The sequence below is a fragment of the Pipistrellus hanaki genome, assembly GCF_964339955.1.
Source record: "Pipistrellus hanaki genome assembly, chromosome: 15".
Taxonomy (NCBI): Eukaryota; Metazoa; Chordata; class Mammalia; order Chiroptera; family Vespertilionidae; genus Pipistrellus; species Pipistrellus hanaki.
Window position 1 is genome coordinate 46,657,980 of NC_140517.1, and position 18,897 is coordinate 46,676,876.

Sequence of the window (18,897 nt, forward strand, 5' to 3'; positions counted from 1 at the left end):
CGGGAGGGAGGGCACCGTCAGCTGAGCCCCCACGCGCTTACCTCCCAGGGCAAGTTCATCCGCATCAACTTCGACGTCGCCGGGTACATCGTGGGCGCCAACATCGAGACCTGTATCCTTCCGGGCCTGGGGGTCAGGGGGTCAGGGGACCTGGGGGTCTGGGGCCCTGGGGCCCTGGGGGCCGCGGGCGGCCGGGGAGGGAGGGAGGGAGGCGCTTGGGATCTCGGCGTTCCCAGGGAACAGGCCCTGCACGGAAACCCTGCCTCAGTTTCCCCCTCAGTGGGAAAGGAAGGATCACAGAACCTCAGGAAAGGGTAGAGACCGCATCTCCACGTGGAGGGAGGAGGGCAGGGGCTGCTGCTTTTAGGAGAAGGCGGGCACAGCCCCGCAGGGGGGCGGGGGGGCGGGGTCCCCAGGACCATCTCCCATCGGTGATCCCCTCGGAGGACTCAGGGCCTCAGCACACAGTCACGCTCACGCCCTGGTTCCTCTCGGCGGAAGGACACGCACCGTTAGCCAGGGAGGCGCGGGGCGGAGTCCGGGAATTTACAAACTAAAAAACAGCACCCACCCCTCAGGGAAACAGGCTGGGAGGGTAACGATGGCAGGAGATATTCTTTTTTATTTTTTTATTTTATTGATTTTCCACAGAGAGGAAGAGAGAGGGACAGAGAGCCAGAAACACCGATGAGAGAGAATCATCGACCAGCTGCCTCCCGCACCCCCCCCCCCCCCCACCGGGGATGCGCCCGCAACCAAGGCACATGCCCTTGACCGGAATCGAACCGGGGACCCCTGAGTCCACAGGCCGACGCTCTATCCACTGAGCCAAACCGGTTTTGGCAGGAGATATTCTTTTTAAAAATATATATATATATTATTGAATTTTTTACAGAAAGGAAGAGAGCTAGAAGCATCGAGAGAGAAACATCCATCAGCTGCCTCCTGCACAACCTGCACAGGGGATATGCCCGCAACCAAGGTACATGCCCCTGACCGGAATTGAACCTGGGACCCTTCAGTCCACAGGCCGATGCTCTATCCACTGAGCCAAACCGGTCAGGGCTGGCAGGAGATATTCTCATTGTAACTCGTTTACCCTCCCAGCGACTCGCTGGTGGGTGTTGTGATCAAGCCCCTCTCACAGATGGGGAAACTGAGGCTCGGGCTTCAGTGACATGCTCAAGGCCGCTCATCCAGCCAGTGGCAGGGCCCCGGGTGGGGCGGGGCTGAGAAGGACCCCACCGCCTTCCGGGACAGCAGGGGGGCCCAGGGGATCGAGGGGGCCGAGCGGGGTCCCCTCCCCCCTCCTCTGCGGCACCTTGACTCGCCGCGCCCAGATCTGCTGGAGAAGTCGCGGGCCATCCGCCAGGCCAAGGACGAGTGCAGCTTTCACATCTTCTACCAGCTGCTGGGCGGCGCGGGCGAGCAGCTCAAGGGTCCGTCCTGCCGCTGGGCCCCTGGAGGAGGCTGTGGGGGGGCGGGGGGAGGAAGCCCTGAGGCCCCTCCGGCTCCTGCATCCCTCGGCCCCTGGTTCCTGTCCCCTCATGACTTGTGCCCACAGAGTCCCGCCACCCGCCCCGGCCCACGCTGCCCTCCGGCCCTGCTGTCTCCCGGTCTTGGTCACGCAGGCCCCGTGGCCACGTGGCTCCTGCTCACGCTCACGTCTCTCTGCTCACTCCAGCTTTGCTGTGGCTCCCGTGGCCTCGCGGTCCCCGTGGTCCTGGTCCGGGCGGATCCCCGGCTCTCCTCGCTCTGCTGCTGCCTGAGGGTCTCCTGCCTCTCGCCCCCACTCCTCGCTCCTGGTCCGACTCCTCCCGCTCCGACTCCTCCCGCCGCTGTCCCCGCTGCCCGAGGCTCCCTCTCCTTCTGGCTCCCGCTCCCGGTGGCTTCTGAGCCACACGCCCTCTGCTGCTGCCCCTGCCATGGCTTCCGCTAACTGGGGACCCCCGGGCCCGTTGCTTCTGCGGACCAGGGGCTCCTGCCCTCTCTGGGCAGCCCCAGCACGGGAGAATCCCTGTGGAAGGAGGGAAGAGGAACGGTGTGAGATGTGCTAAGTATGCACCCCCTCCGCCCCCGGTCCAAACTGAGCTCGTTTATCGGAGGAGGAGACCGAGGGTTCCCGTGGGGAAGGGCCTGGCCTGGGGTGGCCTCCGAGGAAGCTGGGATTGACCTCGGCCTCCGCTCCTTCCCCTGCAGCCGACCTCCTCCTGGAGCCTTGCTCCAGCTACCGCTTCCTCACCAACGGGCCCGCGTCCTCCTCCGGCCAGGAGCGCGAGCTCTTCCAGGAGACGCTGGAGTCCCTGCGTGTCCTGGGGTTCACCCACGAGGAGATCACCTGTGAGTGTGCCCTGGGCCGTGCAGGGTGGGGCTGGGCTCTGCATGGGCTGGTGGGGCCGGGGAAGGGGGGAAGGGGGAAGGCTGGTCATTCATTCCTTGGATTATTTGCTCAAGCGTTTATTGAGCAAGTACTGTGTGCACTCGCTGGGTATGAGACTGATAAGCATTCCTGCCTCCGGGAGGCTGGCTGGATGAGAACTGCAATCCAGATAAACCAGGAATTCGGTGCTCTCCGAGGAGGCAGTGAATGCCAGGGAGGAAAATAGAACGAGGGATGGAAGGGGGAGGAGGGGACAGCTTTAAGTAGGGGATCATGAGATGGTGAGCAAAGGCCTGGGAGAGCTCAGGGAGGGAGCACGGGTGATATCAGGGAAGAGCACTTTAAGCTGGGGGGTCAGCCTGTGCAAAGGCCCTGGGGCAGCGAAGGCATGGCCTGTTTAAAGGGTGAAACATCCGTCTAGTATGTGATAGAGGGGAGGGAGGGATGGCGCTGCAGAGGCAGGCGGGGGGCCTCAGATTCGGGGCTGAGGAGGGTCCGGGTCCGGGGGCCCTGAGAAGCCTGGGAGAGCTCCGAGCAGGCCGGGGGCAGCTCTGGGCCACGTGGAGGATGGACTGGAGGTCGGGAGGGGCCTGAGGCGAGGGAGCAGGGAAAATAGTGTTGTTCTGAATATGGAATACTCAGATCATCACAATTGTGTGACGCTAATTTGCCCTGAATTTTGTCACCAGACAGTTATGTCCTGACCCTCGTCCTGCGGCAGGGCTATCTTCGCTCACGGGGGCCATCCTAAGGGAGGACCCCCCACACCGAGCCCCTCACACGGCAGGAAGGGATTGCGCCCCGGCAGGAAGGGATTGTGCCCCGGTAGGAAGGGATTGCGCCCCGGCAGGAAGGGATTGTGCCCCGGCAGGAAGGGCTTGTGCCCCGGCAGGAAGGGATTGTGCCCCGGCAGGAAGGGATTGTGCCCCTTTGTGGCGGCCCAGAGACCAGGCGTGGACGGGGTCGGCTGGTCCCCGGAGAATCTGTCCCCTGCCCCTCCCCTCGCTGCTGGTGGTTTCTTGGCCAGCTGCCCAGGTCCCGGGCCTGCAGGAGCGTCACCTGATCCGCCTCTGTGTTCACACGGCCCTCTCCCTGCGCGACACCTGCGTGTGCCACTTCCGCCTGGTGTCGGGGCGCCCGCCCCGTCCCACCAGATTAGGGGCCCACTGCCACCTCGTCTTTTTTTTTTTTTTTTTTAAATATATTTTATTGATTTTGTACAGAGAGGAAGGGAGAGAGATAGAGAGCCAGAAACATCGATGAGAGAGAGTCATTGATCAGCTGCCTCTTGCACACCCCCTACTGGGGATATGCCCGCAACCAAGGTACATGCCCCTGACCAGAATCGAACCCGGGACCCTTCAGTCCCCAAGCCGACGCTCTATCCATTGAGCCAAACTGGTCCCGGCTGCCACCTCGTCTTAAAGGAAGCGATGGCACCTGCACCCAACACCCAATCGCGGCCGCATTCCGAGGGGCCCTGGGCTTAGGGTGTCAGCACACCTCTGGTGGGGAAGGCCTGGTTCCTCCCCTAACAGGCACCTGGAGCAGCGGTTCTCAGCCTTTCACACAGCTCCTCGTGTGGTGGTGACCCCCCAGCCATGACACTGGTTTCGTTGCTACTGCATAGCTGTCATTTTGCTGCTGTTATGAATTGCAATGTAAACGTCTGTGTTTTCCGATGGCCTTAGGCCAGTGGTCGGCAAACTCATTGGTCCACAGAGCCAAATACCAACAGCACAACGATTGACATTTCTTTGGAGAGCCACATTTTTTAAACTTCAACTTCTTCCAACACCACTTCTTCAACATAGACTCGCCCAGGCCGTGGTATTTTGCAGAAGAGCCACACTCAAGGGGCCTAAGAGCCGCAGTTTGCCAACCACCGGTCTTAGGCGACCCACAGGTTGAGAATCACTAGCAGGGTCGCCTAGGACCGTCGGAAAACACAGATATTTGCATTACGATTCATAGCAGTAGCAAAAGGACAGTTAGTTATGAAGTAGCAACGAAACTAATTGTATGGCTGGGCGTCACCACAGCATGAGGAGCTGTGTTAAAGGGCCGCGGCACTAGGAAGGTTGAGAACCGCTGATACAGAGGTTGACCCCTGCCATGTTTCGGCCGCAGCCTGAGGTCGTGTGGTTTGGGTGGCCTGCGGTTTTCTCACCGAGGCCGGGAGAAAGACGCTCATTCCAGGGCAGGGCAGGGCCAGCCCGGCCTCCTTCTCCTCTGGTCCCTGGCGCTGCCAGAGGCCCCGGGAGCCGCTGTCGGTGGGAGGGCTGCAGACCGAGAGCCAGCGTGGCCGCCTCCCGGGCTGCAAACAGTCCGGGGCACATGGACACAGGTCCCGGCCTCCCCTGGTTGCACAGCCCCCGCCTGCCCACCCGTCTCCGATCTCCTCCGTGGGCAGCCCGCAAACAGATTCAGATGGTGGGGCCTGGGCCTCCTGCCTGGCCCCTCAGGTCCCCCCTGACCCCCTGACACATGTCACCTCACCTAACCCTCCCGGCACAGGGAACGGCAGGCAGTGACAGGTGAACGAGACCAAAGGTCGTCCCAGGAAAACCAGGTCTCCTGACCCCTCCCCTCCCCCGCCCCCCACCTGAATGTTGCACCATGAAGCTTCCGGCTTCTCCTTCTAGAAACAGTTGAGGTGACTTAGAAGAGATGCACATATTTTCTCCACCACGACAGGCCTTCTGTAGCCCCAGGGCTGGGGCTCAGCTGACCTGGTGAGTCAAATGCTAAGATGTTTCTCTGCTGAGTTAAAATGTCCCGCCCCTGACCTTCCTCCCAAGACGCCCGAGATGCCCAACCAGCAGGCGAAAACCATCTGGCATGTCAGCCCCACGTGGGGTCCCAGGGGTTAGTCAGCTCACCCCCAGGGCTCGGGGGCTTTGCTCCCCACCTTTCCCACCAAACGATACGTTTTGGCCATCGTTGTGTTTTAGTCCGCGTAGGCGAACTTCAGTGCTTTTTAGTGGCTGCGCAAGTTTTCGTTGTTTATAAAAGTACTAGAGGCCCAGTGCACAAAATTCGTGCACGGTGAGGGTCCCTACGCCTGGCCAGCGATCCAGGGCCGTTCCGTGGGGTGACTTGGCCAGGCAATCACTGGCACCAGCCTAGGCTGGCCTGGGGCATGCAGGCTGGGGCAGCTCCTGCGTTGAGCGTCTGCCCCCTAGTTGAGTGTATGTCATAGCAATTTTATGATATAGGATTTTTTTAAATCCTCACCTGAGAATATGTGTTTACTGATTTCTAGAGAGAGAGGAAAGGAGAGAGAGAAAAAGATTGATGTGAGAGAGAAACATTGATTAGTTACCTCCCGTACCCCCCCTGACTGGGGATCGAACCGGCAACCTTTTGGTGTATGGGATGATGCTCCAAGCAACCGAGCCACTGGGCCAGGGCATGGTTTTCATGGTTTCGATCAGTGCTCGGCAAACTGAGGCTCGAGAGCCACATGCGGCTCTTTGGCCCCTTGAGTTTTTAGCAAAGGCCAGCTTAGGAGTACTCTAATTAAGTTAATAAACTACCTATATGGTTTAAGTTTTACAAATTTGGCTCTCCAAGGAAATTTCAGCTGTTGTGCTGTTGCTATTTGGCTCTGTTGATTAATGAGTTTGCCGACCACTGGGTTAGAGGAACTATGAGTCTTTTTTCCAAACTCTGTTCCTTGGAGGTGATTACATTGCACTGCTATTTTTTAAAAAAATATATATTTTATTGATTTTTTTACAGAGAGGAAAGGAGAGGGATAGAGAGTTGGAAACATCAATGAGAGAGAATCATCGATCAGCTGCCTCTTGCACACACCCCCCACTGGGGATGTGCCCGCAACCAAGGTTCATGCCCTTGACCGGAATCGAACCTGGGACCTTTCAGTCCGCAGGCCGACGCTCTACCACTGAGCCAAACCGGTTTCGGCTGCACTGCTGTTGAATGACCGAAAAAATAAACACCCACGTCCCTTGGTCTTCCCGCTCATGTGTGAACACGTCTGTAGGCAGCAACAGTCTCCTCCGATTACACAGTGCCCTCCTCCTTTCCTGGAAAATTCACTGTGCGTTCAATGTTTATGTGTTGACACGTAAAACAGGAGGGATTCTCGTCAGATCACTGCAAACCATCACTTCACAGATGTGACTGCCCAGGGGGACATGTAGGAGTTACCTGGGATGTGGGCAATTCTTTTTTATTTTTTATTTTAAACATGTTTTTATTGATTTCGGAGAGGAAGGGAGAAGGAGAGATAGAAACATCCATGATGAGAGAGAAACACTGATTGGCTGCCTCCTGTACGCCCCCTCTACTGGGGATGGAGCCCACAACCTGGATGTGTGCCCTTGACTGGGAATCGAACCGTGACCTCCTGGCTCATATGTGGACGCTCCACCACTGAGCCACGCCCGCCGGGCACTAAGGTGTCGTTAAACAGAAACACATGTAAAACAAGGTGATGTGTTGCCTGGTTGATGAACATGTGACCGGAGGCTCCCGGGACCCGAACCCGGTACTTCCCCCTCTTTCCGTGTTCTTGGTGACTCCATAGGACGTCACTGCAAACGACGAGAATCAGCTGTACTTGCTATTTCCTGCCTTTCTCACACGGAGTGTGACCCCTACACCCTCCTCACCTCGCAGCTTCCGCTCGATATTTTAAAAACCTTTCCGTAGTATTGCTCATTCATCTCTCTGAGTCCTTTACAATCTTACACGCATCGCTTTATGAAACAGACAACGGGCCAGGCGCCGAATGGCGATACAGCGGACCTTGAACACAAATGCACCTGTCCATCTGTGTGCTTTCAGGCCTGCCCGATGTCATAGGTGGATTTTAAGCTCAAGGTGGGCCCTAACCGGTTTGGCTCAGTGGATAGAGCGTCGACTTGGGGACTGAAGGGTCCCAGGTTCGATTCCGGTCAAGGGCATGTACCTTGGTTGCGGGCACATCCCCAGTAGGGGGTGTGCAGGAGGCAGCTGAAGGTGGTGGTGTGATCTGACGTAGGGTTTCTTATTTTATTTTACTTTTTAAAATATATTTTATTGATTTTTTACAGAGATGAAGGGAGAGGGATAGAGAGTTAGAAACATCGATCAGCTGCCTCCTGCACACCCCCCACTGGGGAGGAGCCTACAACCAAGGTACATGCCCTCGACTGGAATCGAACCCAGGACCCTTCAGTCCGCAGGCTGACACTCTATCCACTGAGCAAAACTGGTTTCAGTAGTTTTTTTTTATTTTTTAAAAAATATGTTTTTATTGATTTTTAGAGAAAGAGGAAGGGAGAGGGATAGAGAGAGAGAAATATCGATGATCGATTGGCTGCCTCCTGCAGGCCTTCTACTGGGGATCCAGTCCTCAACCCCGGCCTGTGCCCTGAATGGGAATCGAACCGGTGACCTCTTGGTTTCTGGGTGGACACTCAGCCGCTGAGCCGCGCGCCGCCCGGCCGGGCTGACAGGGTTTTGGAGCTCCGTGTCTGAGGGGTGTAGCTGAGGCCACCACAGGGTCTGGGCCGCGGTGACCCCTCTCTCTGCCCCCAGCCATGCTGCGGATGGTCTCCGCCGTGCTCCAGTTCGGCAACATCGTCCTGAAGCGAGAACGCAACACCGACCAGGCCTCCATGCCCGACAACACAGGTGACGCCCCGCCCGCTGCCCACCGGCGTGGCCGCATCCCCGTGCCACCCACAGAGCACCCCCCGCCCACAGAGCACCCCCCGCCCAGCCCGGTGCCCTCAGTCCTGCCCGGCTGAGTCTTTTCCAGAACAGCCTTTGCCACCACCTTCCTGGTCATGGAAGGTGCGGTCCCTGCTCAGAGTTTGACCAGCACCAGCGTGCCCACGGGGGCTGGGGGAGGGGAGAGGGCACGGGGGTGGCAGGGGAGGAGCAGGCTCCCCGGGCATCCCAGCCCCTCCCCAGACACCTGCCTTTAGCATTGCGCCTGTCTCCTGCTGGCCTCCGGGCTTGCGTATATATTATTTTGCCTTTCAAAAGCAGAATTATAGTTGATGTTCTATTTTCTATCCAACTGGAAATAGCTCCGCTTTGTTATTATTTTAATATATTTTTTATTGATTTCAGGGAGAGGGAGAGAGAGAGAGACATCAATGATGAGAATCATCCATCGGCTGCCTCCTGCATGCCCCCGAGTGGGGATCGAGCCCAGAACAGGGCATGTGCCCTTGACCGGAATGGAACCCGGCACCCTTCTGTCCACAGGCCGATGCTCTACCCACTGAGCCATGCCGGCTGGGGCAAAGGGCTGCTGCCTTTTAGGACCTGAGATGCCCGCAGTGGAAAAGGCGGGGCTTCTGTTCCCCACAGCGGGAGGGGGGGCCGGAGGGGGGGACCCCTTCCCGGTGCTGAGGGTCCGGGTGCCCGTCTGTCCTCAGCCGCCCAGAAGCTCTGCCGCCTGCTGGGAATCGGGGTGACGGACTTCTCCCGCGCCCTGCTCACCCCCCGCATCAAAGTTGGCCGGGACTACGTGCAGAAGGCGCAGACCAAGGAGCAGGTGGGGGTGCTGGTGGGGGCGGTGCTGGGGGGGGGCCGTGCTGGGGGGCGGTGCTGGGGGGGGCGGTGCTGGAGGTGGTGGTACTGGGGGCGGTGCTGGGGGGGCGGTGCTGGGGGGGCGGTGCTGGGGGGGGCGGTGCTGGGGGGGGGCGGTGTTGGGGGGGGGGCGTGCGAGTGGGGAGAACCCCAGCCAAGGTCCCGGGTCTCAGTGGCTTATGCCTTTTTTCCTCGCTCACTCAACCAACTTTTGCCCAGTTACGAGGTGTTCACCCAGTTATGGGGTGTTCGCCCAGTTACGGCCCTGGTCTGGGTGCTGGGGATGGAGGCAGCGGTAGGAACACAGACAATGAAAGATGCCCAGGATGCTTCGAGCCGGGATGCCGTCCGTGAAGGAGAGGGCCAGGCGGGCAGGAAGGTCCTCTCCGGGGCGGCGATGCTCACGTGGAGACCCGGTCGGTTCCAGGCAGAGGGAACGGCCGTGCAAAGGCCCTGGGGCGGGCACCAGCTGGCGAGTGGGGGGCATGAAGGAGGTCGGTGAGGCTGGAGAGTGGGGAAGAGGGTGGTTGAAGCTGCAGGCAGAGAGGTTGGGCGGGGACAGATCATACAGGGTCTTAGAGGCCACAGTAAGGAGGTGACTTTTATTAAAGGTGCAGCAGGAGGCCAGCGAGGGTGTAAGCCAGGGAGCAAGCTGACTCAGTTTGTTTTCTGTAAAAATCTCCTTTCCTCCTCTTTTTTTTTTTTTTTTTTTTTTTTGTTAGTCTTCATTCGAGGATATTTTTCCATTGATTTTTAGAGAGAGTGGAAGAGAGAGGGAAAGACAGAGAGAAACATCGATTGGTTGCCTCCTGCACGAGCCCTGAGCAGAGCCTGGTTTGGGGAGGAGCCTGCAACCCAGGTATGTGCCCTTGACTAGAATCGAACCCCGGACCCTTTGGTCCGCAGGCCGACGCTCTATTCACTGAGCCAACCTGGCTTGGGCTCCTCATCTTCTTATAAAAAATATTTTTATTGGTTTCAGAGAGGAAGGGAGAGGAGAGAGAGACTGAAACATCCATGATGAGAGAGAATCACTGCTCGGCTGCCTCCTGCAGGCCCCCTCCTGGGGATGGAGCCCGCCACCCGGGCCTGTGCCTGACGGGGAATCGAACCGGGACCTCCTGGTTCAGGGGTCGACATTCAGCCACTGAGCCACGCCGGCCGGGCAGGCTCTCCTTCTCTCCCAGGTGGAGAATGAGGGCAGGGGCCACGGCGGAAGCAGCCGGTCATGGCGCGGCTGCTGCCATAATCTGAGCCAATGACACCGAGGCTGAGACGGCCCGCAGTGGCGGGAGAGGAGAGCAGTGAACGTGAGCTGAGGTTTGTGGGGCCAGCTCTTGGGCAGAGGCCTCTGCCTGCCCCAGGCTGGGCACCCGAGGGGCTCGGATGAAGACAGAGGGGGAGACGGGACAGACTGCAGCTCACACTGAGCGGGAGGAGGTTGAGGCACAGAGAGGTTTATCCACATGCCCGAGGTAACACAGCCCCTGATGGCAGAGCTGGGTTCACACCCAGGCTGGCAGGGCCGGAGCCCACCCTCGTGCCTGTTACACTGTCCAGCTGGTTCGGGGAGTCCGGGGAGGACTGAGGGACGGGTGAGCCCCGAGCAGGGCTGAGTGACGGTCGGCTGTGGTTCCTGAGCTCGATCGTGAACCGGGGAGGGGGGCCCCGGTGTGCGGGCCGGGCCTCCGGGGAGTGGGGGGAGTGGGGCCCCGGTGTGCGGGCCGGGCCTCCGGGGAGGGGGGGGAGTGGGGGCCCCGGTGTGCGGGCCGGGCCTCCGGGGAGGGGGGCCTCGGGGGAGGGGGCCCCGGTGTGCGGGCCGGGCCTCCGGGGAGGGGGGCCCCGGAGTGCGGGCCGGGCCTCATGGCGTCCTGGCCCCCTGCAGGCTGACTTCGCGCTGGAGGCCCTGGCCAAGGCCACCTACGAGCGCCTCTTCCGCTGGCTGGTCCTGCGCCTCAACCGGGCCCTGGACCGCAGCCCCCGGCAGGGCGCCTCCTTCCTGGGCATCCTGGACATCGCCGGCTTCGAGATCTTCCAGGTCCGCTCTGTGCCAGCCGCGGCCTGAAGGGCTGCCCTCCCCTCCCTCTGGGCCCCGTCCCCCTCCCTCTGGGTCCCTGCTCCCTCTTTCTGGGTCCCTGACCCCTCTCTCAGGGCTCCTGTCCCGCTCTCTCTGGGCTCTTGTCCCCTTCCTCTGGATCCCCCTCCCCCTCCCTCTACATCCCTGTCCCCCTCCCTCTAGGCCCCCGTCCCCCTCCCTCTGGGTCCCCGTCCCCCTCCCTCTGGGTCCCCGTCCCCCTCCCTCTGGCCCCCGCCCCTTTTCACGCTCCCCTCCTCCCCGCAGCTGAACTCCTTCGAGCAGCTGTGCATCAACTACACGAACGAGAAGCTGCAGCAGCTGTTCAACCACACCATGTTCGTGCTGGAGCAGGAGGAGTACCAGCGCGAGGGCATCCCCTGGACCTTCCTGGACTTCGGCCTCGACCTGCAGCCCTGCATCGACCTCATCGAGCGGCCGGTGAGCCCGCCCCGCTCCGCCCGCCGGCCTGGCCTCCCCGTCCTCGAAGGGGGACAGCCCGGGTCTGTGTGACGCCAGGACGTGCGGCCGCAGCGCCGGCTCCAGCCTCCGGCCCGTCCGTGGCTGTCCCTGCCCCTGCCCCTGTCCCTGCCCCTGCCCCTGCCCCTGCCCCTGCCCCTGCCCCTGCCCCTGTCCCTGTCCCTGTCCCTGTGGGCCTCGTGTTCCGCCCACCGTGTCCGCGATGAGAACTGAAAACTGGCCACCGCCCAGGCGCCCGTCTCTGGGGGCCTGACCGCCTCTCCCCTCCTGCCCACGGCCAGGCCAACCCGCCCGGACTGCTGGCCCTGCTGGACGAGGAGTGCTGGTTCCCCAAGGCCACGGACAAGTCCTTCGTGGAGAAGGTGGCGCAGGAGCAGGGCGGCCACCCCAAGTTCCAGCGGCCGCGGCACCTGCGGGACCAGGCCGACTTCAGCGTCCTGCACTACGCCGGCAAGGTAGGGGGTCGGGCCGGCCTCGGGGCACGTGGGGGGGAGGAGAGACCATGTGGCTACAGATGGGGGAGGGTGCAGATGGAAGGCAGGGGCCCCCGGAGGTCCACGGGGACCGCACACAGCCAGGGCAGGGGCCAGGAAAGCCCCAGGAGGAGTGAGGACTCTGTCTGATGAAGTCAACAATGGCTTCCTTGAGGAGGGGGTTTTTTACAGTGGGTTTTGAGGGATGGGTAGGAGTTCGCCACAAGGAGAATCCTGTGCATGTTTACTCATTCAGCAAACATGTATCTTTGTGCACTCAGCCCTGCACTGAGCAAAGTTGGGGGGACCCAAGTGAGGCACGGTTTCTGTCCTCACTGAGTTCCTTCTCTGGAAGGAAGACAGAGGCGAACTATTGGAATGTAAGGTGCTAGGTGCTTTGGTCGGGGCAGCGAAGGGCAGTGTCACAGTCAAAGCCCAGAGGGGGCACCTCAGGGATGATTTCAAAACTGAGGGCCAGTGAACATCTTCTGTAAATACTTTCAGCTTCGTGGGCCAGACACTCTCTGCCAGACACACTCACAGAAACTCGATTAGGCCACCGTAGTGTGAAGGAAGCCACGGGTGATTCATAAAGTGAATTCATAAGCGAAGGCTGCATTCCAATAAAACATCATTTACAAAAAGAGGTGGCAGGCCTGATTTGGCCTGTGGTCTAAATCAGTGGTCGGCAAACTGCGGCTCGCGAGCCACTGGCGGCTCTTTGGCCCCTTGGGTGTGGCTCTTCCATTAAATACCACGGCCTGGGCAGTCTATGTTGAAGAAGTGGTGTTAGAAGAAGTTTAAGTTTTAAAAATGTGGCTCTTGCCGAAGCCGGTTTGGCTCAGTGGTAGAGCGTCGGTCTGCGGACTGAAGGGTTCCAGGTTCGATTCCGGTCAGGGGCATGTACATTGGTTGCGGGCACATCCCCGGTAGGGGGTGTGCAAGAGGCAGCTGGTCGATGTTTCTCTCTCATCAATGTTTCTAGCTCTCTATCTCTCTCCCTTCCTCCTCTCTGTGAAATATCAATAAAATATATATTTTTTTAAAAATGTGAGCCAAGACCGGTTTGGCTCAATGGATAGAGCGTCGGCTTGGGGACTGAAGGGTCCTGGGTTCGATTCCGGTCAAGGGCATGTACCTTGGTTGCGGGCATATCCCCAGTAGGGGGTGTGCAAGAGGCAGCTGTTTGATGACTCTCTCTCATTGATGTTTCTAACTCTCTATCTCTCTCCCTTCCTCTCTGTACAAAATCAATAAAATATATTTTTTTAAAAAATGTGGCTCTCAAGAGAAATTCCAAGCGCTGTCCTGTTGATATGTGGCTCTGTGGACGCATGAGTTTGCCGACCACTGGGCTAAGCGATGTGTGACAGGTGAAGGGCGGGAAGGGCAGGCAGAGGGAACAGCATGCCCGGTGGCTGAGAGGCAGGACCCCGTGTGTCCTGTGTTTGGCAGTAAGTTTACCAAGCATGGAAGCTCGTGTGTCTGGAGTGGAATGAATAAGGTGCAGTTCAAGATATGGACACTAGGTGGCACCAATGCTCTCTGGTGGCGAGCCCCAGAGTCGGAGCCTCAGAACTTCTGGGGGAGGGGGGGTTCCTGGAAAACTCAGGGGAGCCCCCAGACCTGCAAGTTCACCCCCTCCCTTGCCCAACCCCACGCAGGTGGACTACAAGGCCAACGAGTGGCTGATGAAAAACATGGACCCTCTGAACGACAACGTGGCGGCCCTGCTGCACCAGAGCACAGACCGGCTGACGGCGGAGATCTGGAAAGACGGTGAGGACCTGAGCTTCTGGGCGTCCCTCCTCCCCGCCCACAGCGTGAGCACCTGGCTCCCGGCGCTGAGTCCTCTGCTCAGGCGCAGAACCCGCACAGGCAGGCCGGACGGTCTCAGCGCTGTGTTCTCAATGAGTGCTCGGTTGATCTCTCAAGCCGGCATCCTATCTATGCTAATAAAAGGGTGATATGCTAATTAGACCGGGAGACCTTCCAGGAGACCTTCTGGATGTACTTCCGGACAAAGCCATGTGGCGGGGTTGAGGCAGAGGCAGTTGAGGGCGATCAGGCCAGCCGCGGAGGGCATTGGGGTGATCAGGTCTGAAGGCGGGGAGCAGTTGCGGGGAGGGGGTGGTGATCAGGCCTGATCGCCCCTAACTGCCTCTGCCTCAGCCCCGCCACAGGGGCTGACACTAACAAAACAGTCACAGAAGGACCTCCGGGGAGAGAGACCTCTTCTCCCCGGCCTGAGTTCCTCAGAGAGGACACGTGTCCCTCAGCCTCCGCGGGTGGACATGCAGGTGGCCAGGGCCGCCGCCCTGGCTGTAAAAGTCTGTGGTCAGGACTCAGTTTCCCCTCCTGCTCCGCCTCGTGCTGTTGACTAATAACCCTCTCCTCTCTTTTTCTTTGTGCCACCTTCTCTCCCTCTTCCCCTCTCATACCGCTCCCTTGGCACCCCCCGTCTCTCTGCCATCTGCCCTCCTCCCGCCATCTGTCCCCTCCGCCGTGTGTCCCCTCCCCCCCTCTGTCTCCTCCCCCAGAGCAGGGGGGCTTCCAGCAATTCTCTTTCCCCGGCTCCTTCCCACCGCGGCCGCCGCCCCCAGGATCGCCAGGGAGGCTCGGCTCTGCCATTCCTCCGCCCGGGGGTGGGTGCTGCTCCGCTCCGATGGGTGAGACGTGCCAGGCGGGGAGGGCGGGCCTGTGGGGCCGGGAACCTGGTTTGGAGCATCCGTCCCCTTTTCTCCCCACAAGGAGGTCTCTCCTGCTTCCTCTTCCTCCTTGTCAGCTCCCTTGGCGGGCGACGGCCAGACTCAGTGCCTGCCTCTCACCCAGTGGTCGGCAAACTCATTAGTCAACAGAGCCAGATATCAACAGTACAGTGACTGAAATTTCTCTTGAGAGCCACATTTTTTTAAACTTAAACTTCTTCTAACGCCACTTCTTCAACATAGACTCTCCCAGGCCGTGGTATGTTGTGGAAGGGCCACGCTCAAGGGGCCAAAGAGCCGCCTGTGGCTCTCGAGCCGCAGTTTGCCGACCACGGCTCTAACCAGATTGCTACCATCAGCTGGCGTTAAATGAGCACTTACTACGTGCCTTGCTTTGTGCAAAGCCCTTCTACGACGAGTAACACACAGAGTCCTCTGAGTGGCCCATGGAGGCAGGTGTTGGTACTGTGACCCGCCCCTTTACACAGATGAGGACATCGGGCACAGAGAGGTTAAGTCACCAGCCTGAGATCACACAGCCAGTACGTGGCAGAGCCGGGCTTTGAACCCAGGATTGGGAGTCCCAGAGCCTCAGCTCTCAGCTGTGCTGTAAGAGCTTAATAAGTGATCATTATCATTTTTATGATAGCTGTAAGCGTGGCGGTGGGAGGAGCGGTGAGACCTGGGTAGAAAAATGCTACGTCTGAGCCCCCGCCACACACGGGTCCCACCCAAGGCAGATGGTCTGGTTGGCCCCTGTGACCCTCCTCCGGGGACGGCGGACAGCAGGCTCTGCCCCAGCTGCAGGTCCTGAGGGGCCGGGCGTGATTCAGTCACCGAAGTTAGTGGGCGTTTCTCACTGCTGAAGGGACACCATCAAGTGACAACAGAGAAACAGTTACCATGAAATCAGGCCTTTAAAAAAAATGCTTAATGTGAAGGCAGCTTGCCTTAGTTCACACATTGCACAGAAAAGCCAGACTCTATCCCATTTTTCACAAATGTTTTATTGCTTTTTTTTTTTTTTTTTTTTTTTTTTGAGAGAGAGAGAGGAAGGAAGAGAGAGAAAGAGAAACATTGATTAACTGCCGCCCACATATCCCCGCTGGAGATCAAGCTTGCAATCGAACCAGCAACCTCTCAGTGCCTAGGACAACGCTCGACCGACTGCCACACCCACCAGCGCTCTATTCCATTTTTTTTTTAAAATATATATTTTTATTGATTTCAGAGAGGAAAGGAGAGGGAGAGAGAGATAGAAACATCCACGAGGAGAGAGAATCATGGATCGACTGCCTCCTGCACACCCTCTGCTGGGGATCAAGCCCCCAACGCAAGCATGTGCCCTTGGCCGGAATCGAACCCGGGACCCTTCAGTCCACAGGCTGATGATGCTCTATCCATTGAGCCAAACCAGCCAGGGCTCTATTCCATGTTTAATGTGATGTTTGGTGTTCCTGAAAATGCAGCGGTGCTGTGTTTATTACCCTTTCCCTTCTCTGTGACTTGGTTTCCTCATCTGTAAAATGGGTGCAACGCTCACCGTCCTATGAATAAGCCAGAGGGGGTAAAGTGCTTTTGAACAGTGCCCGGCAGAGAATACGTGCTACGTGAGCATTTGCTGTCCTTGTCATAAGGCAAACGGAGAGCTTACTCCTTGAGGAGGAGAGGGGTCAGAGGTCAGGGTTGGAGAGGGGTCAGAGGTCAGGGTCAGAGAGGACTCCCGCCGCCTGGGTTTAAGTCCTGGACCTGCAGTTTCTGAGCTGTGTGGCCTTTTTCTGAGCCTCGGTTTACCCCCCAGTCCGTCGGGGCTGGGACTGCCCGCCTCACCAGGCTGCGTGAGGTGCTTCCTAGGTAAAGCGCCCAGCCCTACGCATAGTAAGACCCTTCCCCTTAGGGGGCAGCCCCGTGCCCCCACGCTGCCCCCGGGCCCCTCCTCACGCTACCCCGGTTCCTCTGCACACAGTGGAGGGCATCGTGGGGCTGGAGCAGGTGAGCAGCCTGGGGGACGGCCCCCCGGGCGGCCGCCCGCGCCGCGGCATGTTCCGGACGGTGGGCCAGCTCTACAAGGAGTCCTGAGCCGCCTCATGGCCACCCTCAGCAACACCAACCCCAGCTTCGTCCGCTGCATCGTGCCCAACCACGAGAAGCGGGTGAGCGGCCGGGCAGGGGCCGGGGGGGGGGGGGGGGGGCGGCCGGCGGCTGGAGCCGCAGCGGCCCCAGGCTCACCTCCTGTCCAGACGGGTGGCCCCGAGGGCCTTGCTCCCCTCCCAGAATGAGTGCCCCGTTCGGAGAACTCATTCGTTCGCGGGACTTACATTTTATCGAGCCCCGTGGGGGGCTGTTTCCCTGTTTTCCGGGTCCATCACGGAGAACCGCAGGTTCCTGAGTGGAGGAGCGGGGGATTAAGAAATTAGAGAGAGACAAGAAACATGGAGGCAGAAATGGATTCATCAAGCTGGGCGCTAGGTGGGCGCCACCTCTCTGATGGAGAGGCCGCAAAGGGCGACCCCCCAGGTCACGCAGGTTTATTTATACTATAAATAGGGGTGTCGAACTCAATCAGAGAAGGGGCCAAAATCTAAAATCCAGCCTAAATCGCGGGCCGAATGGTTTACTGAACAGTCATAAACTGACAATGTCATAAACTGACAGCGGAGTGCAGTGATGACAGCGCGGTGCGGGCCACATTGCAGGCCTGGCGGGCTGGATTTGGCCCGTGGGCCTTGTGTTTGACACATGTGATTTATAGGGTCAAAGGAGCTTATTTGCATTCTTTTTTATTTTTATTTTTTTATTTTTATTGGTTTTTAACAGAGAGGAAAGGAGAGGGATAGAGAGCTAGAAACGTCGATGAGAGAGAAACATCGACCAGCTGCCTCTTGCACACCCCCCACCGGGGATGTGCCCACACCAAGGTATATGCCCTTGACTGGAATGGAACCCGGGACCTTTCAGTCCGCAGACCGACGCTCTACCGCTGAGCCAAACCGGCTTCGGCTTATTTGCATTCTTAACGAGGCTCTAGCATTACTGGATTTACATATCTAGACCCGCCCCTGCTGACACCTGGACAAAGGTACTCTGCCAGAGCCTTGGGCTCAGCGGACAATTTAAAGAATGTCCATGTGCCTTCTACAAGCACCTAGCAAGTGCCAGGTACTAGGGGTACACCAGAGAGAAGCACAGTCACCCCCTGTTCTCGCAGCCTTGTGCAGAACACAGCTGTGCAACTAGCCACCCACAGGGAGGTTGCATTTGTGAGGGTGGTCGGCACCGCATAAGGCTTGTTCTGCTCGGTGAATTCCGGGAAGGCTCCCTGGAGGAGGTGACAAGTGAGCTCTGAAGGATGAGTGGTATTCTGAGCAGAGACCAGCGTGTGCAAAGGTCCAGTGGTAGGTCAGAGCATGGAAGGTACGAGGGCTGGAAAGATGGCCGTCGGGGGTGACGTGCAGGTTTGGGGAGTTTGTCTCTGGCCTCCCGGGGCACTGAACATTTTGTTGTTGTCCTTGGGAAGATCAAACAGCAGGCCCCTGGAAAAGGGAAAACGGGGCCACAGCGTTAGGTGCTTGAGGCTCACATTGTCCTTGAAAGGCCCCGTGCGGCCGCCGCTGACCCCCGTGTCCGCCTTGCGCTCCGCAGGCCGGGAAGCTGGAGCCGCGGCTGGTGCTGGACCAGCTGCGCTGCAACGGCGTCCTGGAGGGCATCCGCATCTGCCGCCAGGGCTTCCCCAACCGCATCCTCTTCCAGGAGTTCCGGCAGCGGTGAGCAGGGGCGGGGGGGGGGGGGGGGGGGGGGGGCGGGGTCTGGAAGCCACCATCCTGCATCCAAAACCTCCCGCCGCTGCCGCTGCTGCTGCTGCTGCTCCTCCTCTTCCTCCTCCTCTCCTCCTCTTCCCCTCCTCCTCCACCTTCTCCTCCTCCTCCTCCTCCTCCTCTTCCTCCTTCTCCTCTTCCTCCTCCTCCTCTTCCTCTTTCTCCTCTTCCTCCTCCTCCTCCTCCTCCTCCTCCCCTCCTCCTCCTCCTCTTCCCATCCTCCTCCTCCTCTTTCTCTCCTCCTCCTCCCCTCTTTCTCCTCCTCCTCCTCCCCCTCTTTCTCCTCCTCCTCCTCCCTCCCCTCCTCCTCTTTCTCCTCCTCCTCCTCCTCCTTCCCTTCCTCCTCCTCCTCCTCCTCCCCTCCTCCTCCTCTTCCCCCTCCTCCTCTTTCTCCTCCTCCTCCTCCTCTTCC

General features: G+C 59.1%; 1 protein-coding gene across 1 annotated transcript in view; it reads left to right on the forward strand.

Moving 5' to 3' along the window:
- Positions 1 to 18,897, forward strand: part of MYH14 (myosin heavy chain 14) — a 76,342-nt gene that overhangs the window by 21,672 nt on the left and 35,773 nt on the right. Inside the window, 13 exon segments of the mRNA XM_084905762.1 lie at positions 49 to 112; positions 1,341 to 1,439; positions 2,200 to 2,340; positions 7,931 to 8,026; positions 8,782 to 8,900; positions 10,821 to 10,973; positions 11,277 to 11,450; positions 11,771 to 11,944; positions 13,627 to 13,741; positions 14,503 to 14,607; positions 16,637 to 16,741; positions 16,744 to 16,823; positions 18,313 to 18,434. Coding sequence (XP_084761888.1) covers positions 49 to 112; positions 1,341 to 1,439; positions 2,200 to 2,340; positions 7,931 to 8,026; positions 8,782 to 8,900; positions 10,821 to 10,973; positions 11,277 to 11,450; positions 11,771 to 11,944; positions 13,627 to 13,741; positions 14,503 to 14,607; positions 16,637 to 16,741; positions 16,744 to 16,823; positions 18,313 to 18,434 — 1,547 coding nt within the window.